Consider the following 15,092-nt stretch of genomic DNA (forward strand, 5'->3'; position numbering starts at 1 on the left):
GACACCAGCAAGCTGGTTAGGTGGTTAGGTTCGATACGTAAAATTAAAGCATGAATAGCTTCTGAAGCCCATAGGGAATCTGTATCCTTGCATGCTTCCAAAATTGTAAATCTCCAACTTTCTGCACAGTGTACTGGAATGGTTTAAATAAATATATAAATAATAAAAGGAGGAAAAGAAAAAAGAAAAATAAAATAAAATAACAGTCGGGGAAAAATAGTATGTAACGTCGATACCAAACCAATTATTGACAATTGAGCGATGGTGACTGAGTAGTTGATTCCTGGCCGTTGCAGAGTCCTCCTGTTTCCTCAGTCTTTGAATTAGTTTGTGTTCTTGTCCAGTTCTGTCCATATTTCCTCGTGTCATGATCAAAGTTTTCGAGTGCAAAAAAAATTGCCGAAAATACTAATGACTATAAAACTTTAAAATGTGACAGAGGAAGGAAAAATAATAGCATAAAGGTTAAATAGATAGATATCCAAACGAGGTTTTCTTATATAAAAGGGTGAGAAGTTCTTTAGTAAGACCGACTGATGAAATGAGGCTCTAAAATGAACGGAAAGCTTGCATGGAGAGCGGGAAAAAAATAACGATTAACTGGTAGAGAAAACAAAAGTCCGAACACGGAGTCTAGGAAAAAGCTGTGAACCAAATAAACAGAATGGCACCCGTGCATGATGTGTTAAAATATATACCGTTCTAGGATGCCTCCGCAAACGTTTGCTTCCTAAAACGTCCCTTAACCCTCGCCAACAGATGTAGTACTCGAACTTTATTTACTGTATTACCTTAAATTATTATAGACGATCTTCTTTTACTTTCGAGAAATTGTAAACGGTTAAATTTTACTTTTTTTTAAATGATTCAGTTTTGATAATTTTATTTATTGATTTATTCATTCTTGTATAGCCAAGACGAGTCCGTTAGTGTTCTCTCTGGTAATTTCATGTTTAATCCTGTTTAATCCTTTATATTTTACGATTTTTAGTCATTATTCAAATATCGTATGTTTTGTTGTTATTTTGTTATTTTATTTTTGCTATTATTTTTGTATCTACCTTCCTATACTTTCAACATCATATCACACGACACACTTCACCCGCACACCTTCTCACACATTAATGACCATATCAGACCTGTATCTAATGTATCTGAAATTTGACGTATTGAAATAACAATTTTGACTCTATATCCACAGTTATTCACCATGGATTAGTTTGTTATTAAATAGTTTTTCATAAATTTTTGGATTTAGATTAATTCGATGTAATGGGCCCAAGTTACTGCGGACATAGTTCACTATGTGTTTACCGTGTTTGGGTGCTTATCATATTTTACAGATGGGGGCGATATTTTGAACGATTCTATTTTATATTCATCTATTGCTGTACTCTGTAAAATTTGAAAAGTATTTAATTTAAAAAAAAAATATTATGCTGATATTTGTTTTGATTTAATATTATTTGTTCTTTTGTTATATTTTAAATTATTTCTCGTTGTTTTATCTATGAATAAGTAATAATATTTTTTGGTGTTCAGTAATGTTTTAAAATGTTTAGTAAATTTTGTTTTCGTAACTATTGATGCTTTTCATACAAACAAGTTAAACCAAATTCTTTATGTCATGTATCTTGGGTTTGGACAGGATATTCCCGCTTAAAATACTCAATAAATGTAATAGTTTGTAGTGTTGTAATCAGTTTAAAACTATATTTATTGAGGACGTTACAGAAGGAATTAATTTAATGCATTTTGAGGAGTCCTCACTCTCCTCACGTTCGAAAATGGCGTTTCTCTTGTCGCAGATATGTAGCAAATTTGAGTCCGATTTGGGTGATACTGATGGTAAGGGACCCTCAAAACGAAGCTTGACGGGTCTTAAATAACTAAAACTTGGCCTATATAAATTGTGAATGATGTCTTACTGTTACCAACTTGAACTAGTAAACCAGCTTCGGCCTGATTTAAAATTGGACCGACATTGGTGACATCAGACATATTGGTTATACTACCTTACTCGGGATTATTATAACCGGGATAAAGTGGTGGGTTTTGGAAGATTCCGCCATATTTTTCCCGGTCAAAAATTTTACCAGTCATAAAAAAACCCGCCGACTCAGATTATGGGGTTCCAAGGGGGTGGTGATCATCATATTTTACCTGAAGTCTCATATGTGCTAGAGAAGACTTTTGAAGCAGTGGATGGAGGGCTGTAACTTTATTGGCGGTTGCTACCATAATTTCGTTATAAAAATCACAATTTGGTTATAGAAATCAGATTTCAGGGTGGACCGTGATTCTCACTTTTCTTGCCCATGAAGTGAGTAAACTGTGCCACTATTTCATGGTCCACGGTGGATTGATTACTGGAAGTGGAGCAGTTGAAGATGCAAAGCCAAGACGTTCCCCAATACCAAGCGGTGGGCAGGAAATTAAGCTCCGGCTGACCTTCAGAGCAGTAGCCCCATTAGCGGACAAAATGAAAGTCTTGTTAAGACAACAATACAACTTCGAATTTGACGGTCAGCAGCAGGGGGATATCAATAATGATAATGGAGGGGACATAAGCGATAATGAGAATGAGAATACGCTTTAATGAAGATTTGACTTATTATTGCTATGCCTATAGATTCATTTTCCTTTAAATACTAGACGTGTCTTTTTTTCTATTTTTGAGTAATATCAGTAACTGTAAATTGAAATAACTTCTTTAACAAGTAACAAAAACAGAAATTTCGGTTGAAAATTTGTTGACCTCTGAAAAAAAAACTTGAAAGGTCGGCCACCGGTAAATACATGACCGGGATAATTTGGCGGGTTTTGGGAAATTCCGCCATATTTTTCCCGGTTATTAATTTTCCCAGTCATAAATTAACCCGCTATAATATTCCCGAGTAAGGTAAACAACAACCAAACCTCTAACCCGGTTCAAAATCTTTCTTTAAAACAGCTTTAAGTTACCATGGTTACACTACCAGTAAGGCGTGTAATTGTAAACGTTCGGGAGATAAAATCTCCGTTTCCGGAATCTGAATCATATTGTCGCCAAAGGTTCTATTAATTAGAGTTTCATCTTGAGACACCAAGATCCACTTTGACCGGCAGAGAATTGCGGAGCTCTTAGTAATGAGAAATGTACATTAGTAAGGTCACGTGCCCCTCACGGTGACGTGGCAACATTGTACCCGCTCACAACATGGAACCACTGCACTGTTTTATATTTGTCACTCCGTGCGAGTGTGTGCGGCTACTACATATGGTCTGCTTACGTGGCAATAATGACCATCTCTTTCAACCCCTCAGCTGCAGCTTAAATGGAGTAAGGTCAAAGGTGTGTGGTGAATTGCTTATAATTTGACCTTGTAGGTACTGATCCAAACAGACACTATCTTATGTTCTGTTTCGCGCTTGCTATTTGTAGATTTTGTAGTGCGTCGATCTGGTTGCTTTTAGTGTCTATTGCTTTCTTATCTGGTATAACTCTAACAACATTTACTATTTAGTTAGTTACACTCGATAAAAAGCCGGCCCCTCCTAGTTCTATAAAAGGGGTATCGTTTTCAGCATTGCATTCGTTTGGTGCTCACAGTTACAACGGCGGAAAAATACGGGCCGAAATTTAGTCGAAACTTGCATATAATAATATTATAATTAAAGCCAAAATAATTCGGGGAAATAAATTTATAAATTTCTTTTAATATTTTACACTAGACCCTCGTACGTTAATCTGCAACGATATGATTTTACGGTTTTTACAATCACCCCCATTCTTATAATTTCACTGATGAAATCCTGTTAATGTGATCATTCTGTCCATCATGTGACAATGTATAGTGAGGATAGCCTACTCGTGTAGTAATGTACCAATATACCTATGTACTATTGTACTATAATTTTTACTAACGAAAACTGATGTACATTGTACATTGTACATTGTGCATATATGAATGTACTAACGAATACTGATGTACATTGTACATTGTACATTGTGCATATATGAATATCTATGCAGTGTTAGAAGTGATCTTGGATTAAGACAAAGTTTAAAATATGAAACTATAAAGTTTACTAATTACCCGAATAATGACAATAATAATAACTCGTAATTTATAATTCCCCTTCCTACTTTTCAGAAGATTAAGTCAAGCAAAGTAGGAACCTCAATTCCATATTGTGATATTGCATTATCACAAAGAGATAATTATTTGAATGTTTGATACACGCATCCCCACAAATCCGTTTACGGTTCACAACTTGCACTTCTTATTCGAGCTTCTTGTGATAGTGAAATCTTGTCCTGCCCTGTAATCTAGTAGCGCTCCCTCGCAGTCTTAACTTACTGTTGTGCAGTAAGGCATAACCAATAGCCAAATTGATAATTTATTACAATTTGTTTTTTGTACCTCCCCATTTATTTAGTTGTGCTCCTTGTATGATGCAAATTGTATATTTGGTAAACAATATAATTATATTCTACCTCCCTACACTAAACCAAAGTAATGTAGAAGTAATTCTAATTTTAAAATGTTTTACTATTTTACATAATTTATTAAATAGATTTGTATAATGTATATTGAGACCATTGTTGAGACTTGAGCTTGTGTCTAACATTACAGCTGCATAATGACCATTGCTGAAATTATCTGTACATTGTTCACAGTTTACAATTACATCGTTTATTACAGTTTAAGTAATTCCAGTAACTGCAGGATCGCATAACTTGCAATACACTAATTTGTAATCTGCCCAATAAAGTTCGTATTACAGTGCACAGTGCACACTGCACAGTGTCAGTACCCTGGTTTAGCAAATAATAATAACCTCTAATGACCATTAAACCGTTGTTAAAAAACGCTCTTTAAATGTACACGTGTCCAGTTAGGAGTTGTAAACAGAAAGGGGCCTCTGGAATAGGCTAATTATAATTGTCATTACAAAAGGAGCCTGTGATGCCCTCACAGTGTGAGGGGCGGATCAATTGTCTCGGCGAGCAGATAGTGCATGTGGCACAAAACCAAGAAAAAGTGGGATCAAATTACACTGCAGTTTAAATGTAAATTGTAAATGGTTTATCATCCACCTCCAGTTTTACATGATATCACGTTTTTTGGCTCCGTGTTTTCTATGATACCTGATAGCTGTAGTCCTGATTTGCCACATTTTAAGCGGATATTTCGTGTGTTTGATACTGAAATTGCCAGAGTTTCAAGATTTCTCATCATCATCATCTCAGAATCAGAGTAAGAAATACATGGCACAAGACAAGACAGAACAGATCCAGAGTTTAAACGGTCTCATACCATCACAGATGAAAAGCGAGGAGATCTTCAACGAACTATTCAACACCTTTCTAGGAGAGGAATCTATAGTGAGTTTCGAAAATATCCCAGATATTTTAATATTTCTAAGATTTTCCTCGCGAAACCTTTATGTGATTGTGAATATTTATTGTTAAAACTCCAGAATATACCCTTGACTGCGATCTTATCCATTTGTTAATCCCTGACACACAGTCCTCACCAGGAAGAGTGTCTGAAGAAAGCTGAATGGCTGACAAGCACCCTAGAGGATCTCCCCACTCAACTCCCTAAAACCAGTCCCACGGTAAAAAGATCGCCTACTGGTCCGGGAATAAAGCGGAAGATAATGGTGAAATCAGAACCTGTCGACTACAACAACTACACTTTTGATGTCGTGAGTAGAATGAATGATGTGTGGTTGGGGTTACCACTTAATAATACTACCGGGGGCAGTGGGCCGACTACAACAAAACATCAAAACATTTTTACTAATGAGGTATTTTCAGGGCGAAGAGAGGTTGAAGCAGGAAAGCAAGCGACCAGCACTGCAGAGCCCACACGACATGCTAAAAACACAACAAGAACTACAGACAGACATACTCCGCAAGTGGAAACAAGATCCGGGGTCTCAGAGCTATGAGATGTCCGCTCTCGACTGTCTTGGTTTGAGCGAGGACAAGGCTATCAAAAAGGCGAGGAGAAAGATAAAAAACAAGGTACGTTTCTTAAAATTTATTTTGCTGCATCCATTCGAGGCGGGAATGTGGGTTTTCACCGTGAGCCAGTATCATTGCAGTTAGCAAGGAACCACCATACTATTGTGCGAAGAGTTAGGACTGATAAGTTTAATACCATTGAGATTTGTTACCTTGTGATCACCCCTGCAGATATCAGCTCAAGAGAGTCGGAGGAAGAAGAAGGAATATGTGGAGGGCTTAGAACGGAGAGTTTCCATCTTCTCTTCTGTTAACGAGGATCTGAAGGAGCGTCTTTCGGAGTTGGAGAGTATAAACAGGGAGATGCAAGAGAAGATTGTTATGTTGACTAGAAGTAGTAACAGTCTCGTAGGGATCAGTGTGCAGACTCAAACTGATTTACCAGAGATTTGAGGGAATTAGGGGGAGTACCGTCAGTCAGAGTGAAGACTCAGACTGATTTACCTAGATTTGAGGGAGAATCTTCAATCAGCGAGAAGACTCAGACTGAAGACGCAAAGATTTGAGGGAATTAGGGGAGCACTTTCGGTCAGCGAGAAGACTCAGACTGAAGACGCAAAGATTTGAGGGAATTAGGGGAGAACTTTCAGTCAGATTGAAGACTCAGACTGATTTCCCCGAGATATAAGAGAGACAGGGGCAGAACCTTTAACAGATTCAGATTCTTAGATCAACTGCTTGACAGCTTAACATGGGGATGGTGATTGGATCAGATTCCAAAGTGCTTGAATTTCGACTGTGTGAAGGACTGTGTTTACCAACAAGATCCATAAAATAGGTAAACGTAAGATTTAATTTGCTATTTTCATTGAATGTTTTATTTGTATAGAAAACATATTTGTAATTTCAAAATAGATAGTCTACCACACAATTGATTTTACCTCATTATTTAATTTCATTAATCTAAATTGAATTTACATACTCGGAAACCATGTTTTAATTTTCAGAATGGTGTTCGATTAATATAATTATGCCTGAAAATACATTATATTTTCAAGATTCAAAATTACGGCTTGTTCCAAATATTTGTTGAGCTTGAATGAATCTAAATTAAATTCAATGGCTCGTAGAAAACAAATGTATCATGAGTTTCAAAATTCCAGATTCGCAAATAATGTTATAAACTCTCGGCATTGTGTTATACATTATATCTAACATAAAATTCAGACCCAAGTTATTGAAAGATAAAAGCGTATTAAAATTCACACAGAGACAAAAAATCGTGGAAAACTCTGAGTCAACTCCAATCATCTGTTAGTGCGATAAAAACAAACCTTAAAACTTCTAAAATTAAAAGCATCAGCTGACTAAACTTAAAATATACGTTATTATAACTATTGGAAACATAAAATCAGGGACAGGCGGAGTCTGATTTCTTTGTCCACTTATAAACCCTCCAAGATGTCAGCTAAAGGAGCCCGAACTTTCAATGAAGCGTGTTAGACGCTCTGAGGAGGATGTCATTAACTTTAAGTATATAACCGATAAAATTAATAAAAAAGAGAGAGAGAGAGAGTAGAGTTTTTTGTTATTTTATTGAGTGATGACAAAAGACTTTAAGTTTAAGTTGAATACAAGATTTAAAAACTGTAATAATTAAATCTTTATTCTACATAGTGTACCTGAAGTTTGAACTAATTTATTCCCTGAAGTCCGTAGAGAAGGGAGAGTAGATATGATGGATATGGGAGTTAGAATTGCTAACAGGATGACAGTCACAGTAAAAAAAGAGCGGTACTTTCCGACACTCGAGAGGGCGGGGGAGACCATCAAAACTAAACTGAACAATATCAGAACCATGGGGATCAGTGTAGGCACCTGGACATTTTTCATTTTAACTTAGGGTACATATCATAAACAAAATGATTCCAAATTTAATCGGAATTCTATCAAATCGATCATATCATCTTCAACAGTACAGTTTATATTTATAAAATAAAATGTACAACAAGTTGAAGGTTGCTCACTAAAGGTAAGTTAAAGTACTAACCCGGAAACTGGGCTTGAGTCTGTCTCTGAATCTCAGAACAAGTTGAGCGGTGAAACAAAGCATGTAGAACAACCAGGACACTATTATAACTATAGTGGTGAGCGCGTCTAACGAGGTTATTAGGGCGAATATACTGCTGATAAAACCCTGTAATGATATGGGGTCTGTGATGGGAGCTATCGTTATATTAATATCCAACTCTTAACTTCTAGATTAAAGAAGTTAAGAGTTAGATATTCTACGTAATAATTAATGATGAGTTCATCAAGATTACATATTGAGATCATGATGTGACGATGTCTGATGTGCATTGAGCATTGAGCAATGAGCATGTGACGCAGTCAGATCAAAAAATAGGCTTACTTAAATATTTAACGCCCAAACGCCCAAAAGTCTTTGTGTTCCAACTTGTTGCAGTTGCTTACAGTTACAAAAGTTATCTGACGCAATATCAGCAGCATTGCTCAGAGAGGGAGGGAGGCAATAAGATACAGTCATAGTACTCACGTGAAGGAGTATTGATATGATGGGGGTTGAAGTTCGGATGAGAGTGAACTTTATAAATTCAGGAACTTGACCGTCTAGGGCGGCTCTCTGCAACAACCTGTCATTTCATCTTGTCACAATTATTCATAAATACACTCTTCATCCAAATTAAAACAGTTTGGTGTTTGCTTAGAGTTAGAGCTTCAACGCGTGTCATATTATAAAATCTAAAATTTTAGATTTATGTATCACAAAATCTTAAATCATAATTTAAATTTCCTCCCAAAGCTTGAATAGTTGCAATAATGTTTTAAAGAAAATTAACTGCTAACCTAGAGTTACAGAGAACTAATCCTAGAACAGTAGCTAGACAGGACGCCACAACACACACACTCAGTAATATCTGACCAGTCTGTCCCAGAGCCAGTCTACCTAGATCCTGAAAAGGTTATTTTAATTACTATTTAATCATCTGTTGAATTATTTTTATATTGATAAATCAATTCCTTGTTCTATTTCAGTAAACATGCACAGTGAATAACGCTCTGATAATGTTCAAAACATATTTTGAGAAATATGAATTTATCTTAAGAGCATTTTTACTTGTCGCAGTAACCGGGATAAAGATAATTTTACACAGAATACATTATATTACAGATAACATATTAAACTTGTTAAACATGTTAAAGTTTAAACATGTTAAAGATAAAAGATAAGAAGAAATCAGCAGATTGTCTCACCAGGGCAACAGCAGTTGACTCCTTCATGACATCTAAAGGTAACACAGTGAGATAAGCTACATTACAGGAGATGTAAAACACTATAGCCGCACATGTTGCTATTGTTATTGCTAGCGGCATCGTCCTGGTGGGAGGGGAATAATATGTTAAGTTTGAGGTTAGGCCGTCTTCATGCTAATACAAGACTTAAAGTGAATGATACTGGAGACATCGGCGGACTTATGATTGATAGGAATCAATGAAGGCAATACTCGGACGCTTTGAGTCAGGCAAGTGGTGTTTAGAAAGGAATTGATATTGTTCAAATTACAAGAAATTGAAAGATTTGAAATCTAACCTCTGGGGGTTGTGGACCTCGCCAGCGACCAGGTTAAGACAGTTCCATCCCTCGTAACTAGCGACAGCTCCAAATAAGGAGAGAAGTATTGTGGGGATATTAGTTGCAGTGTTCTTGAACGAGAACCGCTCTGTTATCTCATGTTTATCCGGCGCTGGGGTAGTTTTCAGCGTACTAACAATATAACGTTCACTTCTTCATTTAAATAAGGCTTTTATTTGTGAGAAAATTTAAATTTGAAACTAACAATCAGCTATTTACTCAACAAACCTGTGATAGCCACATAGACTGCGAAGGAGAGGATAAGAAGGATGCCGGCTAGTTTGCACAGGTTGAGGGCGTTGATTGTGAGGGTACAGAGTCTAGTACTGTAACACGCCATCAAACAGGTGATTACTGACGATAAAAGCGGATTAGAGGTGAGAAGTTTATTAATGATGAGATATCAGCTGGAAAGTTAATAAAGAGTTGTACATTTTATAACGCCGATCACTTCAATGTTTTGAAACCCGAACTGACGGGTTAAGAAATATTATCAGAAAATTTTCCAACATAAAACTTACCAACTATAACAATGCCAGCCAAGCTTAGTACAAACTGGTAAGGTGGAACCTCGAAGGAGAAGTCAGTAAAACACCTCATCAGGTAGGTGAAGGAGGTGCGTGTCATTATGATGGTTATAGCTGGGTACTTGACGAAGGCTGAAGTAAGAAGAAAAAGGTTTGCTGGCGCTTTGCCAAATACTTTCTGTATGTAGACCAACTCACCACCAGAACCCTAGGGGAGAGATCAAAGGTTCAACATAACTTCCATTCAGCCCAAACATAAGATTAAAAGTTACGAATGATATAGTAGTCACATTTGGAGGGCTCTCTTCAAAATAAAACATCTTTAAAAACTCACAGGTAGGGCGATGCTGAGTTCAGAATAACAGAGTCCAGCAAGCAGAGCCACAACTCCAGCTATAGCCCAGACCACCAGAGACGCTCCTCCGCTCTCCACATGTTGTAGAACCATGTTAGGGAAGATGAAGATACCCACCCCTGTCATCATGGAGAGGGCTACTGAGATACTGGGGAGGGGGTGGCGGTTAGAAAGTGAGAATATTACTTAAATTATAACTTGAAATTGTGTGATATCTATCTATTAAACTTATCAGTTTCTCACTTAAACAATATTGTATAAACTTACCAACTGAAGAGTTGTATCTTGTCTGATTTGGACCCAGATTCATCTGATTCTGGGTTGTCAGAGCTTATAAGAGGCGTATGTTCCGTGGCTTCACTGTTGATAGACATTATTGTGTGGTGTTTCACCTCCTTCCTCCTTCTTAAGAAAACTATAATTAATTATAGCAACTAAAAAACCCGCTACAAGCAATTGAAGCAGTAAGCACACTAGAAAGAAAACCAGCTGTAATCAATTGTAGTATACTAGATTCTAGAAAACCCGTAATAATAATCCTAGGTTCTGAAGAGAGCGAAAACAGAAATCTCTCGATAAAACGGGAGAGGACGGAAGCAAAGAGGTGACCGACAACTGAATCCAATTGGACCCAGTTCCCACATAGTTAACAGGGTACCCAATCAGCTTAATTGGGTACCCTTTAACTATAAGCCAAAATCCCAATAATATGACAAATGAACCCAGGTCATATTACAAATATGACAACTAAACCCAAATTGAAATACATCTAAATATATATCTAGATTTCTAGTGACGAGTGGGTCAGTTGTCGTTTCAAAGTTAACTAGGGGTTATAATTATTTTCCCAAGCTACCCTGTCCAGGAAAAGTCCAAATTGGTTCAGTTGTCCGGTAGCCTTAATTTTAATTGAGTTGTTAAAATTATTTCCTCAGAGTTAAAACGCGACGAGATGACACAATTATTCGCATTTAAGAGCAGTTTTAAGCTTATAATAACAATTTTGCAACCATACACTCTATACAGATATGCAGATTAAGTTATGTACTAAGATAAAAAGGTTATAAACAGTCTGCAGCTATTTTTCATACTCAACAAACCTTTAATAGCAACATAATTGCACTTTTGCAACTATATATATATGCGGTTATTGCGGATTAAGTACTAAGATTATATTAAGTACTAAGATTATATTAAGTACTAAGATATATATTAAGTACTAAGATTATATTAAGTACTAAGATTATATTAAGTACTAAGATTATATTAAGTACTAAGATTATATTAAGTACTAAGATTATATTAAGTACTAAGATTATATTAAGTACTAAGATTATATTAAGTACTAAGATTATATTAAGTACTAAGATACAAAATAAGGAAACACTGACCCTGTTTACTGGGAGTCTGACGTATCGAGCAAGACATATTGTTTACTTTTAAACCATGTTCTGATGTATTGCATTTTGTCTCACGGTGAATGTACTGTGTACTGTGTACTGTGTACTGTGTACTGTGTACTGTGTACTGTGTACTGTGTACTGTGAACTGTGTACTGTGTACTGTGTGCTGTGTACTGTGTGCTGTGTACTGTGTGCTGTGTACTGTGTACTGTGTACTGTATACTGTGTACTGTGTACTGTGTACTGAGTACTGTGTACTGTGTACTGTGTACTGTGTACTGTGTACTGTGTACTGTGTACTGTGTACTGTGTACTGTGTACTGTGTACTGTGTACTGTGTACTGTGTACTGTGTACTGTGTACTGTGTACTGTGTACTGTGTACTGTGTACTGTGTACTGTGTACTGTGTACTGTGTACTGTGTACTGCGCGGCGTACTGTGTACTGTGTCAAAGCTATGAATCAACTAACAAATAAATCTAACAGGACTTTGAAAATTTTGAATGGTTAAAATTTTGTTCAAATGGTGAACAGCTAAGATCATGCGTACTTCGGTTAGCATTTACCGTGCAAATTTATATAAAAGATTAGGTATGCAATGCCACGTACCAAGAGAATAGAACGATACGAATAAGATCGTGCTCCCGAACAACCGTCACTGTATTGATAAAACCACATTTTGTTAGTAACTTGATATCAATATAATGGAGCATGATTAAATGATCGTACTGTGATCATTAAGTTGGTGACTCATCAGGGCGAAGATTACATGGCCCACTGAGTATGATAAGACCACACACAGATTAATGGGAAAAAACGATTGATTTAATTAGATTATTCCGGAAAAATATAGTTGAATTAATTTTACGATCCTAATCGGTAAATCAGTGTCTGGAAAGTACCGCTAAAACAGCCGGCCATTAAATAAATTTGTAGTTCTGAGGTCTAGGAACTGAGAATAAACACTGTGCTAAAACAGTGTTTTTATAGTGCATCGGAAGAGCTTACAGTAATTAGATCTAACCAAAAGCACGTGCAAACGCAGAACAACAAGCATGCATTTTGGGATCGAGATAAGATAAGAAGCAACCGGTAGTGTTATTACCGGTGCCAACCAGCGTGGCAGGTTCGAAACCATAATAAGTGGCATGATCATCTGACAAATGTCTAGTTGTGCAATTGCTTTCAAGCGTGCAAAACACTTAAGTTTATTATAGTTCTATATAAATAACAAGCGGTCGGGTTCCTACATGTAACATATTATAGGATTTACATTTTACACGTTTTAAACAGTTTGATTGCCGTTTTGTCGTTCCATTTTCCGAGACCCTTCTTAGAGAAATAATAAAAATAGCCGTAAAATCAAAGTTCTTCAAATCCGAGGGCGTCGAACATGTTTACTAAAAAGCTATTGTTTTGAAATTTTTGAAATCTTTGTAAAAATGCTGAGCGCGATACGGCGATAATGCCCGAACGTAGTTGAGGGCTATCGCGTCGCACGAAATTAAGTCCAAGTATTTTGTTAAAAATGAACGAAGGTTTCTTAGAAAGAATGAAGTAATATGATACGGGCTGCTCATCAAGGCAACATCAAAGCGACTCATCCATAGCTGCGTTTAATAATATGCCATTGTCCTAAAGACACGCGTACAATTTTAATTAATATTATCATGTGCACTTAGTGTTCACGACTTTTCGGGGATGTAAGGTACTTGGCCGACATTAAGAATCAGTGCTAAGTGCCATAAAAAAGAAAGACTATCAGCACTATAGGAAACTAGTGCAGATGGTCCGTAGACAGAGATTGGATAATTATTAAATATGTTGCAACTAAACTACTGCTAGAATAAGTACGAGATTTGGCAAACATAAACAAAGTTTAAACAAGAGAAAGAGCGAGATAAGCAGACGTACTCACCAGTGGCACTACTAGTACTACAGATGGATTAAGTAAGCTAGAAGTGAGCGGGTTAGATAAGCCGTTCTGACTGATAAGGAATTCCGCAGTCCACATGATAAGAAAGTTGTCTTGCTAAACCATGCTCAGTGACAGTCTTATCAGTCTGCAGCAGCATTAAACCAATACCTGAAACAGGAGCACAGTTAGAAGCCTTAGTAAGCAGATCAGGCTTTGTACTGATAGCAGATAGGATTATATTGCGTTAAGCAAGTTCAATAATTAGAGGTATGCAGGAACACCTAGGGAAATTTAAACCGTGTTATACTTACTACCAGCATCTAAACCCTTATAAGATTGCCGCGGGTAAAATAAAATGACAATTTGTGAGATCAACCAAAGCCTTGCATATAAAATAACACCCGGACATGCATGAGATAAGATAATATAAATGCACTCACATAAAATATACGATACTGTAGTACATTTCTCGATTGTCATAATGATAAAGTTCTGATTTGGCCTAATTGCTAATTTATATTCTAGAAAATGCTCGAGATTCGGTTGTGTAAGATAGTAGGACTAGGTGTAAACCAGCACATTTATATTTGATTGACGATTGTCATCATGTCCAATGTCCATTTCATCGCGCACAGAAAAATAAAAGGGGCACGTAACGTGTCAAATTTATTAAAAACCTTTTACTTTAACTTACCGTATTGGACACCTAACATTTCCTCTGATATAATATGCTTTTTGCGGTCGGAAACAAACTTCCAGGACCTTAATTGTGTTGAATGGCGTTCATAGTTCATTAACTAATCGCTAATTAGTCACTAGAGGAAATTCGGACAGAATTGTGAAATTTTGGTATACGAAATTTCATCTTCAATACTTGAAAATGGGACAGAAATGAATAAAGTGATAATATGGTTTTCCACCTTTCAACGCAATTTCTCCGGAAAATTAACTTCCACAATTGTGCTTTAAATCGTGTCAAAGCTTAAATTATCGGATTCAGCGAAACGTTAATCACCAGACCAAAATACTTTCGGACATTTGCTACAGGTGCCGAAATCTTGATAATAAAATTTCAGGGGCCAAAATAAAATGTATGGTCTTAAAATTAAAAATTGTATGCGTTGCCGGACCTGCACCCACGCGATTCTTTAGCAAAATTTGAGCGGTGTTTGCTGTTTGCGGCGCGAAACGTGTATTTGTGTGTTCCTGGATTATGATTAAATTATTCGAACACACAACAAACCTGTACAAAGTCCCGGATTTAATATCTTTTGT

The 15,092-nt window shown here is 36.5% G+C and overlaps 2 protein-coding genes across 3 annotated transcripts; one reads left to right on the forward strand and one right to left on the reverse strand.

Annotated features, from left to right (window-relative positions):
* Positions 1 to 3,249: 3,249 nt before the first annotated feature.
* Positions 3,250 to 6,968, forward strand: LOC134810999 (cyclic AMP-responsive element-binding protein 3-like protein 1). Its single transcript, XM_063817698.1, has 5 exons — positions 3,250 to 3,334; positions 5,237 to 5,371; positions 5,527 to 5,697; positions 5,810 to 6,019; positions 6,191 to 6,968. Exons 1-5 carry the CDS (start codon positions 3,260 to 3,262, stop codon positions 6,410 to 6,412), a joined length of 813 nt encoding a protein of 270 aa, XP_063673768.1. The 5' UTR covers positions 3,250 to 3,259; the 3' UTR covers positions 6,413 to 6,968.
* A 117-nt stretch (positions 6,969 to 7,085) lies between these two features.
* On the reverse strand, positions 7,086 to 13,985 carry LOC134810997 (b(0,+)-type amino acid transporter 1-like). Of its 2 annotated transcripts, none has more exons than XM_063817697.1 (12): positions 13,818 to 13,985; positions 10,764 to 10,901; positions 10,476 to 10,644; positions 10,136 to 10,349; positions 9,843 to 9,968; positions 9,573 to 9,726; positions 9,236 to 9,359; positions 8,828 to 8,934; positions 8,517 to 8,613; positions 8,010 to 8,156; positions 7,642 to 7,837; positions 7,086 to 7,467 (listed from the first exon to the last, which is right to left on the reverse strand). In XM_063817697.1, the coding sequence occupies exons 2-12, from the start codon at positions 10,868 to 10,870 to the stop codon at positions 7,424 to 7,426; spliced, it is 1,485 nt and encodes a 494-aa protein (XP_063673767.1). In that variant the 5' UTR covers positions 10,871 to 10,901; positions 13,818 to 13,985; the 3' UTR covers positions 7,086 to 7,423. The 2 variants fall into 2 exon arrangements, with proteins under 2 accessions (XP_063673767.1, XP_063673766.1); XM_063817696.1 differs by lacking the exon at positions 13,818 to 13,985 and adding an exon at positions 12,509 to 12,562.
* Positions 13,986 to 15,092: the final 1,107 nt, after the last annotated feature.

This window comes from Bolinopsis microptera, chromosome 2 (genome assembly GCF_026151205.1).
Source record: "Bolinopsis microptera isolate Bmic1 chromosome 2, MBARI_Bmic_1.0, whole genome shotgun sequence".
Lineage (NCBI taxonomy): Eukaryota > Metazoa > Ctenophora > Tentaculata > Lobata > Bolinopsidae > Bolinopsis > Bolinopsis microptera.

Bases quoted from the DNA above. Each gene is read 5' to 3' on its own strand.
- LOC134810999 (XM_063817698.1), top strand. From the start codon at position 3,260: ATGGTCTGCTTACGTGGCAATAATGACCATCTCTTTCAACCCCTCAGC. The intron at 3,335-5,236 runs GTGTGTGGTGAA...TCATCATCTCAG, and splicing joins TAAATGGAGTAAGGTCAAAG to AATCAGAGTAAGAAATACAT. The intron at 5,698-5,809 runs GTGAGTAGAATG...AGGTATTTTCAG, and splicing joins ACAACTACACTTTTGATGTC to GGCGAAGAGAGGTTGAAGCA.
- LOC134810997 (XM_063817697.1), bottom strand. From the start codon at position 10,870: ATGTCTATCAACAGTGAAGCCACGGAACATACGCCTCTTATAAGCTCT. The intron at 8,614-8,827 runs GTTAGCAGTTAA...ATGAAATGACAG, and splicing joins TTAGTTCTCTGTAACTCTAG to GTTGTTGCAGAGAGCCGCCC. The intron at 7,468-7,641 runs GTACACTATGTA...CATCCTCCTCAG, and splicing joins TAAATTAGTTCAAACTTCAG to AGCGTCTAACACGCTTCATT.